This window comes from Sarcophilus harrisii, chromosome 4 (genome assembly GCF_902635505.1).
Source record: "Sarcophilus harrisii chromosome 4, mSarHar1.11, whole genome shotgun sequence".
NCBI classification, from domain to species: Eukaryota; Metazoa; Chordata; class Mammalia; order Dasyuromorphia; family Dasyuridae; genus Sarcophilus; species Sarcophilus harrisii.
In genome coordinates, this window is record NC_045429.1 from 289,892,847 (window position 1) to 289,915,946 (window position 23,100).

The 23,100-nt window shown below is 35.4% G+C and overlaps 1 protein-coding gene across 1 annotated transcript in view; it reads left to right on the top strand.

Annotated features, from left to right (window-relative positions):
• Window positions 1-23,100, top strand: part of DNAH2 (dynein axonemal heavy chain 2) — a 104,193-nt gene that overhangs the window by 16,445 nt on the left and 64,648 nt on the right. Inside the window, exons 7-13 of the mRNA XM_031968634.1 lie at window positions 6,073-6,264; window positions 8,315-8,472; window positions 8,886-8,973; window positions 9,329-9,534; window positions 11,553-11,682; window positions 11,976-12,158; window positions 12,804-13,018. Of these exons, the coding sequence (XP_031824494.1) occupies window positions 6,073-6,264; window positions 8,315-8,472; window positions 8,886-8,973; window positions 9,329-9,534; window positions 11,553-11,682; window positions 11,976-12,158; window positions 12,804-13,018 (1,172 nt within the window). The remainder of the gene's footprint in view (window positions 1-6,072; window positions 6,265-8,314; window positions 8,473-8,885; window positions 8,974-9,328; window positions 9,535-11,552; window positions 11,683-11,975; window positions 12,159-12,803; window positions 13,019-23,100) is intronic.

Sequence of the window (23,100 nt, forward strand, 5' to 3'; positions counted from 1 at the left end):
ATAGAGTATAAAAAAGCCAGCAAGGACTGGACAAGATTCATTCTATCTTTGGTCAGGCTCTTGGTGGTTCTCCTGAGAGACCGAGAATCTCGGAGACAGAGCTGGAGAAGACAAGAGGACTGGAATGTGAAGTCCGGACTAGCTCTCTGGAGGGCTTCAGGGTCAGCCAGAGTCAGGATAAATCAAAGTCCTTGGTCTTTAGGGGGGAAAGTGAAAGAGGCAGCCAAGCAGAATCCTGGATCCTGAAGTCCAGAGCCACCTGCCTCCCTCCTCCTCATAGTGCTGCAAAGTGACTCTGGCCTCTGTCACCCCACCCTCTTATCCTTGCCTATGATTATCTTAACACCAAGCATTCAGCTAGCATCACCTGTGAGAAGAACCATTATCCAAACATATGCTAATAAAGTCATTGTCTTTTATTGATTAGGTAATTAGTCTTAAGTGCTTGGTTGTCTGATTCAAGTACACCTATTCAGAGTTTCAGCCCTCTACAAGGGAGCGCAAGCTCTGGGAGCCAAGGAGAGACAGATTCATTCACTTCATCTCACACCACTGTGGTGGCTGGCCTCCTGCACTTCCCCCACTGAAACCAAAACTGATCTGAAAGGCTCTCCAGAAACCTGCCCAGTCCCAGGCAAGGAGACAATAAAGAATTTGGACTTTAACATTTTAGTATTCTCTTGGTGAGAAGGCTGTTCAGAGACCTCCAGAAAACCAACAAGAACCTTACATATATGTATATGTATGTATTGTTCATATATCTTGGGTACCAGACTCTTAACAGTGAAATTTGATACAAATTTTTTTTCCCAATTCAACCATTCCTCTTATCCTAGGTGCCTTAATTTTGTCTATGCAGAAACTTTTTAGTTTCATATAATCAAAGTTATCTATTTTATCTTTTGTAATTGTTTCTACCCCTTGTTTGGTTAAGAATATATTTCTTTGTCAAATTTGAATCTGGATCCAGTTTCCAAGGCAACTCAGAAATACTTAGTGGGTTTAAAGAAAAAGTACATATTTTAAATAAAGGAAGAAATAATGTACATTAAGAAAAAAAAGAATATATTTCTTGGGACCATCTTGTGGTAGATGGCACAGTAGATAGAACAATGGTTTTGGAATCAATAGGACCTGAGTTCAAATTTTGCCTCAATTACTTAATACTTCCTAGCTGTGTGACCTTGGGCAAGTCACTTACCCCCAATTGCTTAGCAAAAAAGAAAAAAAAAACAGGACAAAAGATTATATTTCTTATCCATAGGTGTGAGAAGTACAGGAGAGATTTTTCTCCTATTTTTATATTATGATCCTTAAGGTTAAGGTCATATATTCATTTAGAATGTATTGTAGAATATGGTATAAAGTATTGTTTTCTGCCAGACTGTTTTCCCATCAGTTTTTGTCAAATAAGGAGATTTTTTTTTCTAGGGAATTTATGTTTTCCACTTTATCAAACACTGCTTTATAGAGTTCCATTTTTTCTGATTCTTCCTGTCTAATTTGTTCTATTGATCTATTTTTTAACCTACTGTTAATTACTATTAACCTACAGATAACTACTGTTTTATAATGTAGTTTGTGGTCCAGGAGTGCTAGTTTTTCATCCCTACTTTTTTCATAATTTTTCTGACTATTTTAGATCTTTTGTTTTTGCAAATGAATTTTGTTAAGTTTGTCAAGTCTGATAAAGTATACCCTTGAAATCTGATTGATATAGCATTAAAAATCTTAATTTATTTTGATAGTGTTGTCATTTTTATTATGCTAGCATGGCCTACCCATGAACACTGAATATTTCTCCATCTATTTAAGATTTTTTTTAATTTCTTTAAGTTTGTAATTGAATCTCTACAAGTCTTTTGTGTACTTTGATAGGTCAGTTCCCAAATATTTTATAGTTATTTGAGTATCTTTGCTGATTTTCTAGGATTTTTGTTTGTTTGTTTAGAATACCATTATATTATCAGTAAATAGGGATAATTTTGTTGCCTTTTTCTATCTTTCTGACTTTAAATTCTGTTTGTTGTCTTATTGATCTTAATAGTAGTATTGATACTACTATACTAATCTGCTCTCACATACTTAACACTTCCTACCTGTGTGACCCTGGGCAAGTCATTTAACTCCAATTGCCTCAGCCAATAATAATAATAATAATAAAATAAAGTAATACTTTATTTTGGTTGTTATAGTATTAAATAAGTTAAACTAATTTAGACAGTATTGTCTAGGTTTTGGTTTTTTTATTATAGTAGTAAGGACCAGCAATATCTCTCCAATTAAATTTAATGACATTTTATGTATAAATCTTGTGTGTATCTTGTGTAATTCATGGTGTATATGCAGAACCAATTTACTGTTACTTTTGCTAAGTAGTTCTGTGGAAATGCTAATTAGATGTACCTTTCTCAATGCTAGTAATCAAACTTTATAAATCAATATGTAGAAAAATTAGTTTATATTATCTGTTAAACAATATAAACATCAACCCCATTAGGACAAGCCATCAACCTGATTTCCTAGGAAGGAATCAATCAACCTAATATGTTGATAATACTAATACAACCTAATACTTGATGACCTGGTTCTTTCGTTCTCTGTTCAATTGATGGTTGTGTGTCTTCCTCCAGGATGGTTGACTGACAAGCCATATTTCCATTGTTTTATCAATAATGCCTTCAAGTGAAGATAGCAGATAGTTCAGTTTTAACTGAAAGGGGTAGAAGAATAGAGGAAGCAACCTCAGTTTAAACCCAATATCAGTATGAAGATTGGGGATCTCTGATAGGCTTCTTAAAGTTCTAGCTACAGGCATTAGCTGGTGATAACCAAATTCTGGTTGGTGATTGATTATCTGATATTATGTTGAAATGAATTATCAAAGATAACAAATGTTTCTCAGTTATTTACCAGATTTGGAGGACACAGGTCATTAGCAATTGTTTACAAAATCTGAGAGACACTCCCATCATTGGTAATTGGTTACTAAATCTGGGGTCATTGCTAAACTACAACACTCAAATCCTTATTATAGAAAAATAATTTATATAACAACTATTCATTCACAAAATAGAAGCTTAAAACATTTTATTCTCACTGCATATTGGTAGGTGAATGCTAAATATTTTATACATTCTATAATTATTTTTAATGGCATTTCTCTGTCTCTTCCTGTTGGAGTTTGTGGGTAAAATACAAAAAGGCTAATGATTTTTGTGAATTTAATTTTTATCTTGCTACTACTTTGCTGAAGTTTTTTATTGTTTCAATTTTTTAGTTGAATCTCTAGGATTCTCTAAGTAGATATCATCTGCAAAAAGTCATAATTTTGTTTCTTTTTTGTCTGTATGAGCCAAATGACATAGAGTAATGAAATGAATCTCCAGGGAGAAGAGGTTGATAAGTGATGGTGGCAGAGGGAATATTAGGAAGTAAGGAATATATTATTTAGGGAATAAGAAGTAAGAAGCAACTGGCATTACGGTATGTGACTAGTGATAATCTTTGGGAGAGATCCAGGTTCCAGTGAGTGAAAGATGGAAAGTATATGAAAAGAAGAGGTAGAAATTAAAGGGAAGTTTTTTAATAATCAGAATGGCATTTCAGGAACAGTAAAGGGAAAGGAAGAAAGAGATTGAGGAATAATAGGATTTATCTGGATAGTTAAAAGAGTATGGGGAAAGGTAGCATGGGAAGACAATTTTTACCCTGGAAAAAAACAACTCCCAAATTTTCTACCACTACTACCACTACCACTATTACAACTATGACTACAATTACAACTACTACTACCACCACCACCACCACTAATACTACTACTATCACTACTACGATGACTATCACTACTACTACTATGACTACCACTACTACTACTATTACTGCTACTATTACTATCACTATCACTACTACAACTACAACTACTACTATTACTACCACTACCACCACTACTACTACTGCCACCACCACCACTATTACAAATATTACACTACTACTACTTCTACTACCACTACTACTACTATGACTACTACTACTACTACTATTACTAACACAACCCCTACTATAACTACTACTATTACCACCACCACTACTATTACACGACTACTACTATGACTACCACTACTACTACCATCATTACTATTACCACCACTACCACTAGTATTACTATACTACTACTACTACTATGACTACAAGTATCACTACTACCACCACTACCACCATTATTACTAATATGACTACCACTACTACTATTACTACTACAACTACAACTACTACTATTACTACTACTACTATTACTATCACTACCACCACTACTATTACACTACTACTACTAACTTCTACCACCACCACCATCACTACTATTACTATACTACTACTCCTCTCTACTCATTACTACTACCACTACCACTACTACAACTACTAGTACTATTACTACCACCACTACTACCACCACCACCACCACTACTACTATCACTACTACTACTACTACTACTACTACTACTATCACTACTACTATGACTACCACCATTACTGCTGCTACAACTACTACTACTATTACTACCACTATCATCACTACTACTACTACTACCATCAGTACTACTACACTACTACTATCAGTACTATTACTATTACTACCACTACCACCACTACTACTACCACAACCACTATTACACTACTACTACTACTACTACTATCACTACTACCACTACTATGACTACTACTACTCCTACTACTCCTACTACTACTACTTTAGAATTATGTACAGAGTGAAGGACTATTCTGAGAGGAGAGAGGTGGAGTTCTAGAAATCTTCCTAGTGAATTTTGAATAAAGTTTTGAATCAAGTTTTGGAAGTGAATCATACCATTTACTGGAGAAACCTGAAACTGTAGAACTATGGGAAAACTGGAACTAGAAAAAAGATGGCTGTTATATATGTATATACATATACATGAATATGTGAATATATATATATATATATACCTTCACACACGTATATGTATACTCCTATATATATATTTATATATATATATATATACATACACACACGTATATGTATACATATATATATATATATATATATATATATATATATATATATATATACTGTCTTGACAGAATTTCAGGATCCCAGATATTCAGCCAACCAGCCCATGAAGCTTAAGAAATCATATTGCTTGGGTCTCAAACACAGAGGGGCATGAGTGGCTTTGGACTTGGAATTTGGTGATATTGTGCTATATAGGAACTGAGCTGAGTAAACCTAATCCCCTCCCCAAAGTGCAAGAGGGGGATTATCTTCCTAGGATTTTTGTATGTTATTCTTGCTATATTTCTGAAGTAAGTATAACTTTATGAATGCTAGTCAGAATATTAAATGGTTAAATGAAACCTTAGGGGTACAGAATGCCCCTAAAATGGGGGAACACAATGAGATCTAGAACCAATAGCAGAGTGCCCATTAGATATGTAGAAATTACATATGCACATATGTATATATTTAGATGCATATAAGCTATTATACTTTTATCTCATAGTATGTATATCCCACAGTGTGTGTATAGTACATATACAAATATAAAATAATATGTAGATATAAAATTCATTATGCTTTATCATGCAGTGTGTATGTCTATGTCTGTGTGTCTGTGTCTATGTATATATAGATATATATGTGTGTATATATATTATATATATATGTATATAGTGAGAGAGAAAGAGACTTGGCTGTTGAGCAAAATGGATTTGGAATTGGATAGTTGGTATTAAGACTGTTGTGTTCAGAGTCTTGCATAAAGAGGAAATAGAAATAAATCCTCTTCTTAGGGTACTTGGAGGTTATGATGAAAAAAAGATGTTATACTCTCAGAGTAACATATAAACTAGGGAAAATACAGTGCAAGCAATGGGCAGAAATTCTGAGGAGCAATAGCATTTGGAATAATTGATACTGGGTCCAGTAGTTTGAAAAAGATAATATGGAGATGGCAAATTAAGATGGGGACCCAATGAAATGAAGAGCCCTATTTCTAATATGTTCTCTGATGACTAACAGCATTTTTTCACCTGTAGGATGGTTCCCGGCAAGCACAGTCAAACCTGACCTTCCTGTCAATCCTGAAGGAGCCCTATCAGGAACTGGCAGTTCTGCAGCCTAAGGACATACCCAATAAATTCCCTCTTCTTCTCAGTCTCATACGCATTATCTGGGTCAACTCCCCATACTATAACACACGTGAGAGGCTCACCTCCCTCTTCCGAAAGGTCTGTATGATGAGAATGGGTTTATTGTTTGTCAAAGTTTTGAAAACTTGTGCACTAAATTCATTCAGCCAGATATCATCTGGGAATCACAGGGACCTTAAGGGTACCGAAGAATAATTAGAAAAGCAAGCATTCCTACTTTTAAGAAGCTTGCATTTTAGTAAGGATAAACAACACATATAGAAAATTTTAGCTGCAAATCATACAGAAAGCCCCATTACTCCATAGGTTACAGTAGCAAAACAGATGGTGATGCATCATTTTCATTGATAAACCAGTCATTTCCGATGATAAACTGTTTGATAGTGACAAAGATTTGGTAGCTAGAAAATTTTTTTTCTTTTTGCATCTTTAGTAGTGATATCTTCTGACAAAGTGGAAGCCACAGCACCTACAGCTTGTATCTTCACAAAACTTATTCTATCACCCTGGAAGCAAGGCCTATAATCTGGGTAGATGGATGTGCTGCTATTTCCAGGGTTCTCAGGCTTACATGTTATATTAGGGGATGTTGTGGATAGAATGCTGGACTTGGGGTCAAGGATACCTGAATTCAAATCCAGCCTTAGATATTTACTAGTTTTGTTGAACAAGGCAAGTCATTTAATCTCTATCTGTCTCAGTGTCTTCAATTGTAAAGTAGGGATAATATTATCAGCTTCTCAGGGTTATTGTGAAGATATCTGAAAAGTACGAGACCCAACAGAACATTTAAGTTTTCCAAAATTATTCTTTGCTTCAGACCCTAAGTAAGTAGATATTTGAGCTGAATTCTTTTGTATCTGAAGGAATGGAGAATTTTCAGACCGGAAATTCTGGTAGGAAGGATTAGGATTTTCTTCTTTTTTCCTTGTGTTGGGATTTAATTCAACAAACATTTAGCATTCCCTGAGAATATGATTCTATCCTATCCACTAAAGCAAGAAGGATTTAAGAATGAAACATGGATAAGGCTTGGACAAAACGATTTCCCTCAGTTGTAAAATCCCTAAAGTGAGCCAAGAAGTTAGAAAGAAACCAGCTGAGTAGTGGGTATGGATGAGGCTAATAGGGGTGTGAGGGTGGATTTGGAAGTTTCATTTAAATATATTCAATGCAATTAATTGCATTAAGTGATTTCTCTCTGCAGGGCACTGAAGTAACAAAATAGTTCTTGCTCTCAAGGTGCTTCCATTCTCTTGGGAAGTATAACACAAAGCAGGGAGTAACAGGGCACATGCAAAGGAGAACTCAGCTCTCTAGACACATTTGAAGCAGAGGAGGCCATTAATATTTGGAGAGGGGGTAGAATCCAGAAATGTTACAAAAGGTAGCATCTGAACTGAGCCTTGAAAGAAGGTGAAGTCTTTGAAAGATGAAGATGAGAAAGGATTGTAAGGCAAGGCTGGGCATTGGAGGCTTAGAGTCACAAAGATAGAGAAATTTGGGAAATGGCTTATTAGACCAGTTTGATAGACACATAGAATACATAAATAGGTCTTATGAAATGAGGCAGGTGGAGGTAGAGTCTGAAAGTTCTTGTGTTCTATGCTAAAGTCTTTTAACATTTTATTCTAAAAGCAGTAAAGAGCCATTGCAGATTTTTGTATGTTAAGATCAGCATTAGCCTTAAAAAAAAAAAAGATCATTTTGAGAGGTGCATTAAAAATTGATTGGAGGGGCAGCTAGGTAGTTCAGTGCATAGAGCACCAGCCCTGAAGTCGAGGACCTGAGTTCAAATCTGGTCACTTAGCCCCAATTGTGTCAGCATAAAAAAAAATCCAATGGATGGGAGGAGAGAAGCTAAAATGAGGGATATTGGTTAGGAGGCTACAGTCTTAGTGAGAGGTGATTATGTGGTTAGAGACAAGGAGCCACCTGAGCCAAAGTGTGGAGGTTCATAACCCAGATATACAGTACACCTGGGAATGGTTTAGAGGCAAAGGAAACCATGAGTAGCAAGGAGTAGACTTGGGGATGTAGTCAAGGAGACTCAAAGAAAGGATTGGGATGATTGAGTATTAGACTGGGAGACTATAGTTTGAGGGGTAAAATCAATTTGTCCTTGTAGATGAGCAACGAGATCATACGTTTGTGCTGCCATAATATTTCCCTGGACCGAATATTTGAAGGCTATGTCAATTCTAGCAAACAGAGTCTGCGCAGCTGCATAGAATGCTGTCAGGCATGGAAGGACCACTACATGCAGGCTGTACAATTACATACGCAGTAGGTTATATCACCTTTTCCCTGACCCCTCCCCAGTCCCCAAAAAAGCAGAATTTGCTTCCTGAATTAATTCTTTACTTTTGAATTCTCATAGTCACAGATTTCATGTTCCTATTTAGTCCTTCTCTTTGGGTGCAAGTCCAACTACTTCCCACCTCTCTCTAATAACCCATATCTGTTCCCAGGAACCTCCCTTTTCTCCCTTTTGCTCTACAAATGGACCACAGAATTTTGATTATTCATCATGTCTAGAACCTAGATGCATCATTCCCTATCTCTGGTTCTTCCCATTCTAAATCCTTAGAATTAACCTTTCTGCTAAAGACTCCTGTGATTAAGTACTAATCTAGTATTGTATCTCTTGCCAGTGGATCTAAAACTATCATACCTGTGTTTTCTACTTCCCAACTCAGGTTCTCCAACCGGGGCTGGGTTTTGGACCAGACAAGCATATTTGCCCAGGTTGATGCCTTTGTACAGCGTTGCAAGGATCTTATTGAGGTGTGGAAACTTTGGTTAGGGTGGGGAACTGAAGCCAGTGGCAGAATCCTTGTTCAGGAGCCTGAGGAGATGGGGGAGTAGGGACTAATCAAGCAACAAGCAATTATTAAGTGACTACTATATGCCAGGTACTTTGTAGTGGCTCCACCATTTCCCTCTTCAGCCTATTTACAGGTTCTGCCTCCATCATTATCACTGATCCAATATGCTAGATCTAATTCTTTATTATTAATTCTATTTCAGTAACCTATGCCTCTTACTGACCCTATTTATTAGATGAAGTATGATTGCTTCTAGCTGGAAACTTCTAGTCTAAGAAGGGGAAGCAGGAGACCAAATGTGCAATCTCTTCTAGGTTTGTGACTGCCAATATCACTTTGCTCGTTGGGTGGATGGCAAGCAGGAAGATATACCCTGTTTCTTTGGTGCTGAAGGGCCCCAAATAGCACGTAATTTGCTGGAGATTGAGGACATCTTTCATAAGAATCTGCTCATGCTACGGGCTGTTCATGGGGGCATTCTAGATGTCAAGAACACATCTTGGCATGAGGATTATAATAGGTAAGGAGAACCACAGAGTGAAACCAAGGAAGGGGGGGAGAGAAGGAAGACTGAGTAGAAAAAAGTGAATAGAATAGGAAAAGGTTTCAAGATCAGGAAAAGTAAAGGGACTTGTCTGATGCATAGCTTTTAAGAGTAAGCTTTAGATTGGGACCAAAAAAGCATGCAAATAATTGGCAGGGAAATCTCAAAAGAGATGAGACAATGGTTATTTGGCATCTAAATGCCCTCAATTGAGTGCAAGACACTTAAAAAACTATATTCTGTATTATTGAAAGCACAAGTGATTGTTGATCTGCCATCAGTGATCTTTGAAAGATGTTGGAGAATGGGAGAGGTGTCACAAAACTGGAGAATAGCATATGTGCTAGTTTTCAAATAAGAGGGTAAAAGAGCACATAATTAAAGAGACAGTTTGTAAATACTTAGAAAGGAAATCGGTGATCACTGAAAGCCTGTTCTTCAAGACCAGGATATGCCACATTAACCTTATGTCTTTTTGGTAGGGTAACAAGACAGTAGATTAGGAACATATTATAGATATATTTTATATCTATTTGCCAGAATTTCTCATTCTGGCCTTATAGGCAGGATTATATTGGCTAAGTAATAGGTGAGATTGGAACTGTTTTTGGCAGAATCCGACTAAGAATAGTCATTCTAGGTTGATGTCACTTGTTATGACATCTCTAGTGGAGTGTTCCAGAGAATATGTCCTTAGTCTTATGTTATTCGGATTTTAATCAATGGCTTATTAACTTTCCAGGTAGTATGAAACTGAGAGAATTAAGAAGATGCTAGAGTCAGAATCATCAAGATCTTTGACAGCTAGATTGTTGGGTTGAGTTTAATAAAATGAAATTTAATTTAATAAGGAGAAACAAAATCCCACATGAGTTCAAAACATCAATTTCACAAGTAGGGGATAAGGATGACATAACCATTTAATAATTCTGGGGAAAAGGATATGGCAACCTTGTGTATTCACTTCAAAGTAATAGTATCATATGGCGGCCCAATGCCATTCTAGATTGCATTTAGAGAGGCATAGTATCCAGAAGTAGGGAAGTAATGATTTCATCATACTCTGAAATGGTCAGACTATCACATGTAACTAAACTCTGTTGAGTTTGGGGCAATACTTTTTAGGAAGGAAATAAGCAAACTGAAATATGTATAGAAGAAAGGCAAGATAGTGTTAAGACTGGAGAAATATGTTATATGAAGACTGGTTGAAGGAACTGGGGTATTTAGTTCAGAAGAGAAAATTTTATAGAGAAATGTGATAGCTGTCTTCAAGAATTTATAGGCTTGTCATGTGGAAAAGGAATCTGATGTATTCTGTTTAGTCCCAGATGTGCCCAACCCTTCTTCTAGGAGTAATGAGTCTAAGTTTCAGGCAGATAAAGATTTGTTATAGAAAACAATACAAAAAACAAGCATTGTAATAGAGCTGTCCAAAAGTAAAATGGGCCACTTTAGTAGATAGTGGGTTTTGCTTTACTGGATGTCATCAAAGACTAGATAACAATTAGAGATATTGTAGACAGGATTCTTGGTCAGAAATGGGTTGGGCCAGATATGGGGGACCTATGCCTGTGATGCCTGCTGTCAGGGAGGTTGATGGAGACTCACAGAACTCTTCAAGTTTGGGAGTTACCAACTATAATGGTCTGAGCCAATTGTGTTCTGTAGAAAATCTAATTAACATGATGAGCTCCAAGGACTGTGAGTGAGAGTTCTTTGGGTAAGCATACCAGGTTACCCAAGGACTGATGCACCAGCTCAGAAATAGGTCAGAGCTACCATGCCAGTCGAAGCGTCTGCACATCTAGTCTGGGCTAACTAGAGAGAACCAGTTTTTAGAAAAGTAAAGTGATGCAGCCTCTGAAGTCCCTCCTAATTCTTAAGATTCTATGATTTTGTAAAGGGAGTTCAAGGATTTCAGGTGGGGTTGGGCAGAGGCCAGGAATGAGGGCTCATTCATCTCAACATGTAATGTTTTGCAACTATTATAGGTTCCGGGCAGGAATTAAAGATCTGGAGGTGATGACACAGAACCTGATTACTGCAGCCTTTGAGACAGTTCGAGATGTAGAACATGGAGTATTGCTACTGGATACCTTTCATAGACTTGCAAGCCGCGAGGTGCCCCCTGCTTCATGCATCCTTGAAAGCCCTCACTATCTTTAAATCTATCTGGTCCCTCCTCACCTAGGGACTAAACCAACCCATTTTTATCCCATATCCACCTCACACCAAATCATCAATACCTTAGCAGTGCTCTCAAGATCACCCAAGAAGGATGTAAAAATCTAACAATATCCTCCATAGAGTAACTCCCACACTCTGGAATTACTAAAAGGGAGGAGCCTCCTTGTACATCAGTTCTCAGGAATCCAAGGAACTTCCTTCCCAAGCTCCTTCTATCTTATTTTTAGGCTATAAAGCGAACATTTGACAAGAAGGCAGTGGATCTGTACATGATGTTCAATGGGGAATTGACTCTGGTGAACCGGGAACTAAGCAAGAAATGGCCCTATATACCTCCATATATGGGCCAGTATTCTGGTCATGCCTTTTGGGTGCGCACCCTGCGTCGTCGCCTTGATCGTTCCATGAATGTAAGTGTTCTAGTATCTGCTTAGTGTACACTGACCTTACCCTTTCATATCTCAACTCTGGTGCTTGGCACTCATTGTGTACTTTATGTATTTTTCTTTCAGTAAGACCCAAGTTCTTGCTGTCTCTTTTTTCTCTTATCCCCTTTTTCTTTTTCAATGTAATGCCTTCTCTTTTCTATAACATCTTGTTCAATCTTTTTCTTTTGACCTACTCTATTGATCAGATCATTTATATCAATCTTTCTTTTACATTTTCATTTTTTCTTAAACATTTTATTATTTATTTTAAAGATGCTGTTAAAAACATTTGAGTTCCAAATTCTTGTCTTTCCTCTAGTTCCTCTCCCATTTCTCAAGAGTCAAACAATATGATACCCATTATACATATGCAGTCATGCAAAACATTTCCATATTAGCCATGTTATAAAGACAAAGGCAAGAAAAATAAAGTGAGAAAATTATACTTCAGTTACACTTGAAATAAATCAATCCTCTCTCTGAGTATTTTCTCTTCTGGTAGATAGTATTTCCAATTATTCAATTAAACTTTCTATAGCCCTCAGGTAAAAGTCTTTGGACCAGATCAGGTATTAACGTGTTAAAAATATAGCCTGCTTATACGCTTTTTTCCACCTGTCTTTTTAGTGCCTCTCATCTGCCCATTTTCTGCCCCACATTGGCACTGGAGAGGAGAGTGTCCACACATACCAGCAGCTGACCCAGGCTATGGATGAATTGGTTCGAAAGACTTTTCAAGATTGGACACAGACTGTGGAAAAGGACAGCATTCGGCGACTGGACACCCCATTGCTGGGGATCAGTACGGAGAAGCCAGGAATGCTGGATGTCAACTTTGACAAGTAGAGGATTCATCTTCTTTGTCCCTCTTCCCTGACTCTTCTCACAATTCTGTCTTTGTGCCTTGGTTCCTATTTCTGTCAGTCTCTCTGCTTCTGTAATTTGTGCTCTACCATATTTGCTTTTACTTTATAACTTGAATTTTACATTTTAACTTTTTAAAAGAATTATCAACTCCCCTCAAAAAGGAGCCAATGATTAAGGTATACTGCCACCTGGTGTTTCTGTTCCCTGGTTAAAACCATGCGGTATGTGGCAGGAGGGAAGTCTGAGCAAATCCCTCCTTGTAAATTTATAACCATTATTTTTTGGTTTTTAAAAAAAATGTGAACAATAACTGTCAAATAAATATACAATACAAGGGACATTTTACATAAACCCACCAGGCTTTAACAGGGCAGAACCAAAAGAACTGACAAAGTCAGCAAGCAAATAAGATGCTTTTGTTCCATGTGCCTTTCTAGGCTATGACCCCTTCATCCAATCAAGCAAGCATTTAATAAACCCTTACTATTTGCCAGATACTGTGCTAAACCCTAAGAATACAAAGAGAGCAAACATTCAATAGAATAATAATAATAATATATAGAAATACAAAATACATAGAGTAGATGGAGGGTAAAGTAGAAGAAAAGGCATTAGTGTCAAGGGGATTGGGATAGGCCTCTTGTGAAAGATGGGATTTGAGCTGATTCTTAAAGGAAGTCAGAGATTCTAAGAATTGGAGGTTAAGAGCAAGAGTGTTGCTGCTGAGGGGCGACCAGTGCAAAATCACAGAGATGAGAGATGGAGAAGTATGTATAAAGAAGGGTTAATATGTCAGCAGAGCTTGACCATGTTGGAGAGTACAGCCAAAAAGACTATAAAGATAGAAAGAGGCCAGTTTGTTTCTAGAGGTAAGAGGAAGTATATTGAAATAGGTCCATATGGTTAAAACTATGCTTTAGGAAAATCACTTTGGCCAAAAGATGGATTAGAGAAGGCAGAGGTGAGATTAGCTAGTTAAAAGACTATTGCAATTGTCCTGCAAGACGTGATAAAGACCTGAACTAGGGAGGTAGTTATGTGGATAGAGAGAAGACATATATGAGCTAGATTGTGGAGAAAGAAGATTTGACATCTGACTGGGATGAGTAAGTCAGTTTGAGGATAACACTAAGATTAAGGTCCGAGGTGAATGGGAGGATGATAGTGCCCTAAACAGTAATAGGGAAGTTGAAAAGAGGATAAATATAATAAATTTTGTTTTGGATATGTTAAAGATGACTCTGGGACATCCAGTTTGAAATATCCAAATTAACAGTTGGTGAAGCTTAGGAGATAGTGAGTGAAAATAAATCCATCAATGCATCTTCTGACTCCAAAGGTATTCTACCAATCCCTGTTTTTAGATTTATCTGACATCATAATTGGAACATTAAAAAATGACTGGAATTTGCTCACTCTAGATTGGTGATATTTAGCTCCCTTTTTCTAACTCAGTTTAAAGCTTCACAGCTCCCTAGCATCTGCAAATCATCCAGAACTAGTCAGTTGCTTGAACTGAACTAGTTGTCTTGGACTTAGCTAGACCTATATGGAGCTTCACCTTTCTAGGTGAATCAGTAATTTAGCTAGGTATTGTAAAAAATAAGATTCATGTCTAATCCATCTGTTCTTTGATACAGATTGCCTTCTAAAGAGACCCCATCTCATTTTTATTTATAACTGTTTAAAGACACTAAAATGGGCTTTTGGGAAGATTTAAAGAAATTAAAGAGTAATTTTGACTGGAAGAAACCAACTTTCACATAAAATGTTATATTACCACAGTCTCAGAAAAATTTGTATTTTAAATTTTCACATCGATATTCATTAGTGAAAAGGATTGACAATTCTCTTTTCTGTTTTGTTCCATCTCATTTTGGGTTTCGGGATCATATTTGTCTCAGAAAAATGGTTTTTATAGAATGCAGAATTTCTGTATTATTTAGAACAATTTTTAAGCATAGGAATTAATTATTCCTTTTTACAGAAAAGTATATCTTTTGAAAAATATGTTCTTTTGGGGTACAAATCAATTTGTCTTTTGGAATACATCATATTCTAATTCTCTTATTTCTTATAATTAAGGAATAGTACTGAGTTTGTATATTTAGTTCAGAGAATCTTGAATTTATATTACATATACCATATGAGGATCAGCTTAAGGAAGTGGGAATATTTAACTTAGATGGCAAAAAATCAATAGGATTTATTCTTTGCAAAGGAATGAGGTAGGGCTGTTTTTCATTTCTCATTTTTTGCACCATGCTTACTTATAATTTTACAATATTCACTATCAATTATTTATAGTCATGTATTGGAACAGCTAGGTAGCATAGCAGATAAGAGTCCTGGATCAGGAGTCAGGAAGACTTACCTTCTTGAGTTCAAATCTGACCTAGACATTTACTAGTTGAGTAACTTTGGGTAAGTCACTTAACCTTTTTGCCTCATTTTCATCATCTGTAAAATGAGCTAGAGAAGGAAATAATAAGTCAATCCAATATTATCTTTGTCAAGAAAACTCCCAAATGGGGTCATGATGAGTTCGATGTGATTGAAAATTATAGAACAATAACAGTCATGTTTATTGTTTTCATTGCACTGCTTACTTTATTTTGCATGACTGTATAAATCTTTCTATTCCTCTCTATATTCATCATATTCAAAATTTCTTATAGCAGAGTAATATTCTGTTGTATTCATGTACCAGAATACCCAATTGATAGGCATTTACCTTCTTTCCAATTTTTTGTTAATATAAAAAAGTGTTGCTATAGATATTTTGGTGGATAGAGGTGTGAAGACCTTTTAAAATCAGCCGGAGTCAGGAATTCAGGTTAGGGGAAAATCGTCAGTCTTTATTCTCAGTGAAGAAAGATCGGAGGTGGAAGAGAATGGGCAATAGCAATGTGTGTAGCTGAGTCAAGAAGCTAGCTAGATCAACAGCCACACGACCAGCAACTAGGAGTATGGAACCCAGGCCAATATCTCCCAGCTTCTCTTCCTGTCTCTCTCTGCCTTCACCCACCAAAATCGTTATTTCCTCTACAACACATCAGGACTTGCACAAAGAGTGGGCAGGGACCATTCTTTATCCAATCATGTATATTAATAGAGTGTAGTCCAATTACTATTTAGCCTCACATACTTGGGACCTCAGTGCATCAACTCAAACCTCAGCCCATTACATATAGGGACTTTCTTTTTAACAATGGACTATTTAGGACATAAGCCTTATAATGGAATCTATAGTCACTAAAGGATATGTATATTTTATTCATTTTATTTCGTTATTAAAACTGCTTAATTTATTTAAACACACATAAGTATACACACCTCTCTCTCTCTCTCTCTCTCTCTCTCTATATATATATATATATATATAATCTCAGTTATATATTTTAGATATCAAACCCTCATCAGGTAAATTTTATTAAAAATTCTTTTTTTCTATATGATTAATTCCTTTCTTCTAAATGCCTTAACTTTCTGCAGAAGCTTTTCCATTTCATACAATTACAGTTAACTTTTATCTTTTGTAACTTCTTATTAGTTTGGTTAAAATTACAACTCCTACCCATATGATGAGCTTCTCTTTAACTTTTTAAATGATCTTTAATATTAAAGTTATTTATCAATTTAAAATTAATTATGGGATATTGGTTTTATATATTGGGCAAAGCATAATTTCTGCCAGACTGTTTCTAGTTTTCCCAGTATTTTTTTTTTTTAATCAAATTGGGGTGGGGAATTCTTTCTCAATCTGCATTCAGTTTCCATAGTTCTGTCTCTGGATGCACATGTCATTTTCCAGCCCAAGTCTATTGGAATTGTGTTAGATCACCACATTGCTGAGATGAACTAAGTCCACCCTAGTTTATCATCACACAATCTTGCTATTACTGAATACAATGTTCTTTTGGTTCTGCTCACATTACTCAGCATCAGTTCATATAAGTATTTCCAGCATTTTCTGAAATCAATTTGCTCATCATTTTTTATAGAACAATAATATTCCATTATATCCATATATCATAACTTAGCCATTCTATAATTGATGGATATCTACTTGATTTTTAATTCCTTGCCACCACAAAAAGAGCTGCTACAAATATTCTTGCATATTTGGATCCTTTTCCCTCTTTTATAATCTCTTTGGGATATAGACCCAGTAGTGACACTTCTGGATCAAAGTGTATGTATAGTTTTGTGACCCTTTGGGTATAGTTCCAAATTGTTCTCCACCAACCATGAATTAGTGTTCCAGTTTTCCCATATCCCCTTTAACATGCATCATTATCTTTCCCTATCATGTTAGACAATTTAATAGGTGTGAGGTATCTCAGAGAGGTCTGAAGTATCTCAGAGTTGTCTTAATTTGCATTTCTCTATAATCAATAGCGATTTAGAGTTATTTTTTTATATGATTATAAATGACCTTAGTTTCTTCATCTGAAAATTGCCTGTTCATATCTTCTAATTGGGCTCCAGTTGTATTCTTGTATTCTTATAAATTTGAGGCTTTCATCAGAAACACTGGCTATAAAAATTGTTTCTCATATTTCTGCTTCCCTGTAATCTTGGCTAAGTTGATTTTGTTTGTGCAAAACCTTTTTAATTTAATGTACTCACAATTAGCCATTTTGTATTTCATAATGTTCTCTAGTTTTTCTTTGGCCATAATTTCTTCCCTTCTCCAAAGATCTGACTATCCGTTGCTCTCCTAATTTGTTTATAGTATTACTCTTTATTTTTAAATAAATACAGTTTCTTTCAAAACTGTAGAGTTTATTCCTGTAGGATTTATTCCTATAGAGATGAACCACTAATTAAATAAACAACTGGTTTTAGGAAGTACATTTAAAAACGATTGCACTTGTAGATTTCTAGACTTAAAAGTTTTAAAAAATTCTTTTGCCAAAAATCTTGGTCTTGACCAGACTTTGTAACTTTTTAAAAGTTCAAAATAGGGAAATAGGAATAGGAGCAAAGACCTCCCCTGTGAAATATTGATAATAATACCTGTCTAACTCATAAAAATTATGTTAATATTCAAATGAAATAACCATATGTAGGATATTTATTCAGAATTTAGATGGTGGCCCTCGTGAGGGTTCCTAGATTGAAACGTGAGATGAGGAGTTAATTTGGTTGGCCCCTTCTCTACATCTATTGATTTTGAGCTGTCATGACTACTAAGTATTTAATACCATCACTATTAGTGCTGATCTCTAAATTTCAAATGGTCATATAATCAATATCAATCTTAAGCTCTTCAGGACCTACAATTTGATTTTATTAAGAAGATAATAAGTGGAGGACTGCTTTCCAAATGCCCTTTGGGCATTTTTAGTGTTATGGTTCCTAATTTGAGGATATACTCTTCCTTTGCAGTTCTTTTTTGCCCATGGCAAAATCAGAGAGTTAAGGGGAAGTAACTCAAGAATTAAAATTGTAGTTATTGTGATATAGTGTGCTGAATGTGGTACTTTAAATGATAGACTGTGTCCTAGCTACTGCTGTTTTGGTACTGCTTCACCTAGAGATGTGGGCACAGTAAGTCGTGGGACTACTAAGGAACAGCCACATCCCACTATCATGAGACATGCTAGGATGGGGTTTATTTTAAATGGTAGTTGATTTCTAATCCCTCTTAGCATCTATCTATAGGGTCAAAGCCAAGACTATTGGGAATCTGGTGGGTAATAAACAAAATGTGTTAGAAAGTAACTAGAGAAGAAGGGAAAGGACAGAAACAATGCCAGAGTTTTCCAGACAGACCCAGGAGGATTTTAGAGCCATCTAGGTTCTGCTAGAAATCATTAGTCACATCCACAAGTATTGAAGTGGAGCCAATCTTTGAGTCATAGGTGAGACTTCTATCTCTGACTATAATATTGGAAGGTGGGAAGGAGAAATACATAACCTGTTGGATAGCTGATCAATTAAAAAAAAAAATCCAGATCAGTGAATGGTGCTTAAGAGTCACAAACTGTAATCTATTATCTTTTGATTTATACCTAAATATAATGGGAATGTATTTTCAGTGAGGGTCTGTCTTTTTTTTTTTTTTTTACTGTATGTGAAATAAGCATCATCTTCTTCCTAAATACTATTCTCAAGATCTCATAGATCATTGTCATTCTATACTTGGATGATAATCTGATTTTTCTTATAAACCTAACTAAAAACAAATATTTATTAAATGGCTACTCTGTAGCAGGCACTGGATTAGATGCTGTGACTACAAAGACAAAATGTTCACAATATGTACAAAACAAATACCAGGTAATTTCAGAAAGGGGATTGAGCAGCAGTGGGGATCAGGGAAAGAAAGTAGTAATTGAGGAGAATATTGAAGGAAAAAAATAAATTCTTAAGACTCAGAGGTGAGGGAATGTGCAAAGACATAGAGACGGGAGATTGTATTGTGTGTGAGACAAAGTATTAAGGCATTTAAATTAATCAGAACAAAGTAAAATAATTATATTTATTAACATGCAATAAACCTTATAACTTTCTACATTTTAAAAACTTTTCATTTAATATTTTTAATTTTTTCCCAATTATGTAAAATAATTTTTAAACATTCATTTTTCAAAAATTTGAGTTCCAAATTCTCTCCCTCCTTCTCTTCCCTGGCCCATCCCTGAGAATTTGATGCAGGTCATACATGTGCAGTCATGAAAAACATGTAAACCAAAAATGTTTATGAGAAAAATAAGGAAAGTTTTAAATCAATCAGACTCCATCAGTTCTTTCTCTAAAGATGAATAGCATTTTAGAATTGTCTTGGGTCATTGTGTTGCTGAGAATAGCTAAGTCATTCACAGTTGATCATTGTACATACTATTACAGTTATTGTATATAGTATGCTCCAGGTTCTACTCATTTCCTTTTGCATCAGTTCATATAAGTGTTTTCAGATTTTTCTGAGATCATATATCTCATCTTTTCAGAAGTATTCCATCACAATCACATACCCACACTTATCCAGCTGTTCCTCAATTGATGAGTATTCCTTCTGCTTCCAATTCTTTGCCACTACAGAAAGAGCTGCTATAGAAATTTTTATATATATAGGTCCCTTTCTTTTTTGTTTTTTATCTCTTTTTTGGATACAGGCCTAGAAGTCCTTTGGACATAGTTTCAAATTGCGTTCCAGAATGTTTGGAATAGTGCATAATTCTCCAATAATGCATTAGTATTTTAATTTTCCCATATCCCCTCCAGCATTTGCCATTTTCTTTTTCTTTCATATTAACTAATCTGATAGACCTGTAGTGGTATCTCTAGATTGTTTTGATTTGCATTTCCCTACTCAAAATGATTTAAAGTATTTTAAAAAACTCAACCTTAAGGTGCAATATGTATTTTTGTTTCATCATTTTTTTTACATAATTTGCATTGAGTTCATAAGATTTTGACATATTCTTTAATTGCTTCTCATAAAACCTGATCCCATTGAATATGAAATGTACATTGACAAATAGGTCTTCCTCCCTGCCCAAGTCTTCATTTTGATTATAACTCACAATTTTAAAAAAAAAGGTTTCCAGAGCACTGAAACATGTTTTATCTCCCTATCTTAGATAAATTTACTTTATGATGTGTGGACTGTTTCAGGGACTTGTGTTTCAGTATTTCATTCCCCTTGGGATTTTCTTTAATCCTAGAACAATTTTGCTTCTCAATATATCAAAATAAAATTATTTTATTTTTCCCTAAATTGGGACAAAACTTTCAGGTTTGAAATTTTAAAAATTTAATAGAAAGTAAAAAAAAAATTCTCCAAACAGTCTTTTGGATAGATAGTTTACCTGACAAAGTAGGTGTGATGAATATTTCTAGATCTTACAAACTCATGTAGACTTCTGAAAAAGGTTTGGAATTAGCCCTCACTGAAAATGTAAGTTTCATCAGTAATAATTATCTTTTTTTAGTCTTGAGTATCCCAGTTTTTTATTGTTTTGTCCATAGTTAGTGGTTTTTCATCATAACAGTAGTTAAAAGCTTTAAAAAAATTTAAATTAGACTGTTTGTTGTTCTTCCACAACTAAGGAGTCTTTGTAGAGGAGTCAGTAACATTTCTAACTGCTAGATCCCTCCCAGAGGTCTCTTTTATTTTTTCCTAAGAATTAGTTAAGTTTTCTACCTTATGTTTGACACATATGATTGTTTCATTATGAAATAAATGCTTGTCTTTTATTTTGTAATAAATACCACCAACAACTATTGCAATATCTAACAATATTTGAATTATATACTCTTTAAGAATTGTGATTTTTATGATTTCTTTAGAGTGATATCAATTTTAAAAAAATCATTGAATTAAAATGTAACAAAAATGAGCAATGAAATACATGTGTGGGGTTTGAAATCCAATGTACAACTGACAGAGAACTAATTCCAGATGGGGAAACCAATTTAATCTGGTTTCATCTGGTCAAAGTCATATGTTCTGAGTTAGCTTAGTAACAGCAGGAACACTCACATGACCATTGCTGCCATGACATTAAAACCATATCAAAATGATTTCTTGATCCATATAATTTGCACCATTGTAGAACAATAGAACTGGACTTGAAAGTGCATGGAAGGGAGTAATGTATATTCTTGTAAGTCTTCTCTGAACTGCATGGTGTATGACAAGACTAGAAAGATAAGAAGGCAATAGACCATAGTAACCAAGTTGTGGACTAAAATAAATAAGAGTAGTATGGATGAAAGGAGAGTCTGCTGATGGTGGCAAATAGACAGACTAGAAAATGGCACTGGAAAAAAATAGTATTCTACCTCCTCTTAATGGTCTAGCATGGCATGGACATGAAAAAAGGAGCAATTAGTATCAGAGGATGGCCAGATATAAGGAGAAAATCAAGAGGAAGTGTTCAAAGGAGATGTCTTATACAAAGAGGAGTTTGTTGTTGTTCAGTTATTTCAATTGTATCTGACTCTTTCTGACCCTATTTGAAGTTTTCTTGACAAAGAAACTGGAGTGGTTTGCCATTTCCTTCTCTAGCTCATTTTTTACAGAGGAAAGAATTGAAGTAAACAGGGTTAGGTGACTTGCTTAGGATCACACAATTAGTGTCTGTGATTAGATTTGAACCCAGAAAGATGAGTCTTCCTGGCTTCCTGACTTTCAGGTCTGGCTCTCTATCCATTTCTCTACCCCAGCAATAAAGCAGGAGAGGTCAAAGTAAGAAACGTTTTATGAAATTAATAGCATTGTTGTTAGTAAAAAAAAAAATTAGGAGAAAAATTGATACTATGTATATAATTAAATACCATAATACTCAGTGATTCTAATGCAAAGATAGCTGGAGATGGCAAAACATATATTGAAAATATGATCTAGGAATAAGAAAAGAAAAAAGCCAAAGGTTTTAAAATACATAGCTATGGAGAGCTAATGATTGGCAGAGCCTTTCACCCATATGACCTCAGGAGCAAAGGAAAACACCTAACTCAAGTGAAGACTGAAATTGAGTAGGATAGACAAGCAGTCCCTAGAGAAGGAAACACATCATCCCAAAAAAGGGGTAGTTCTGAGCAATGATACCTTTGAAGATTAAATCCAGCCTCCTAGAGAAGAGGGACAAATTTGGACAGTGTTAAGTTCCTGAACCAAGCCCTTAGCAAGAGGAAAAGTAAGACTAGCAGATGCACAAGGGGACTGACTCACAATTCAGAGAAGCAAACTTGGCTCTTACTTCTTGACTTTTTTCTTGCTTCTCAAGAAATCCCAAGTATAAGATTCCATTTTAGGGGCCCTCCCAAAATCTTAAAGTACTTCCCTCAGACTGAAGAGATCCCTACAAGAAGTGTATTATTCACCAGCACTTGAGTTGTTGACTCATTTGTAACCCCAAGCTCAGACTGTACTAGTATCAAGTTCCAGGAAGGAAAGTGAGGCTCATTGGAGAGAGAGAAATAGATATTTATTATAGATAATAGCCCATTTTCTACACAATATATTCCCTCTCTCATATGCTTATTTCCTTTCCTATATAATGAAGGAAACTTCTTATCTGCTCTCCTTAATTATTCCAAT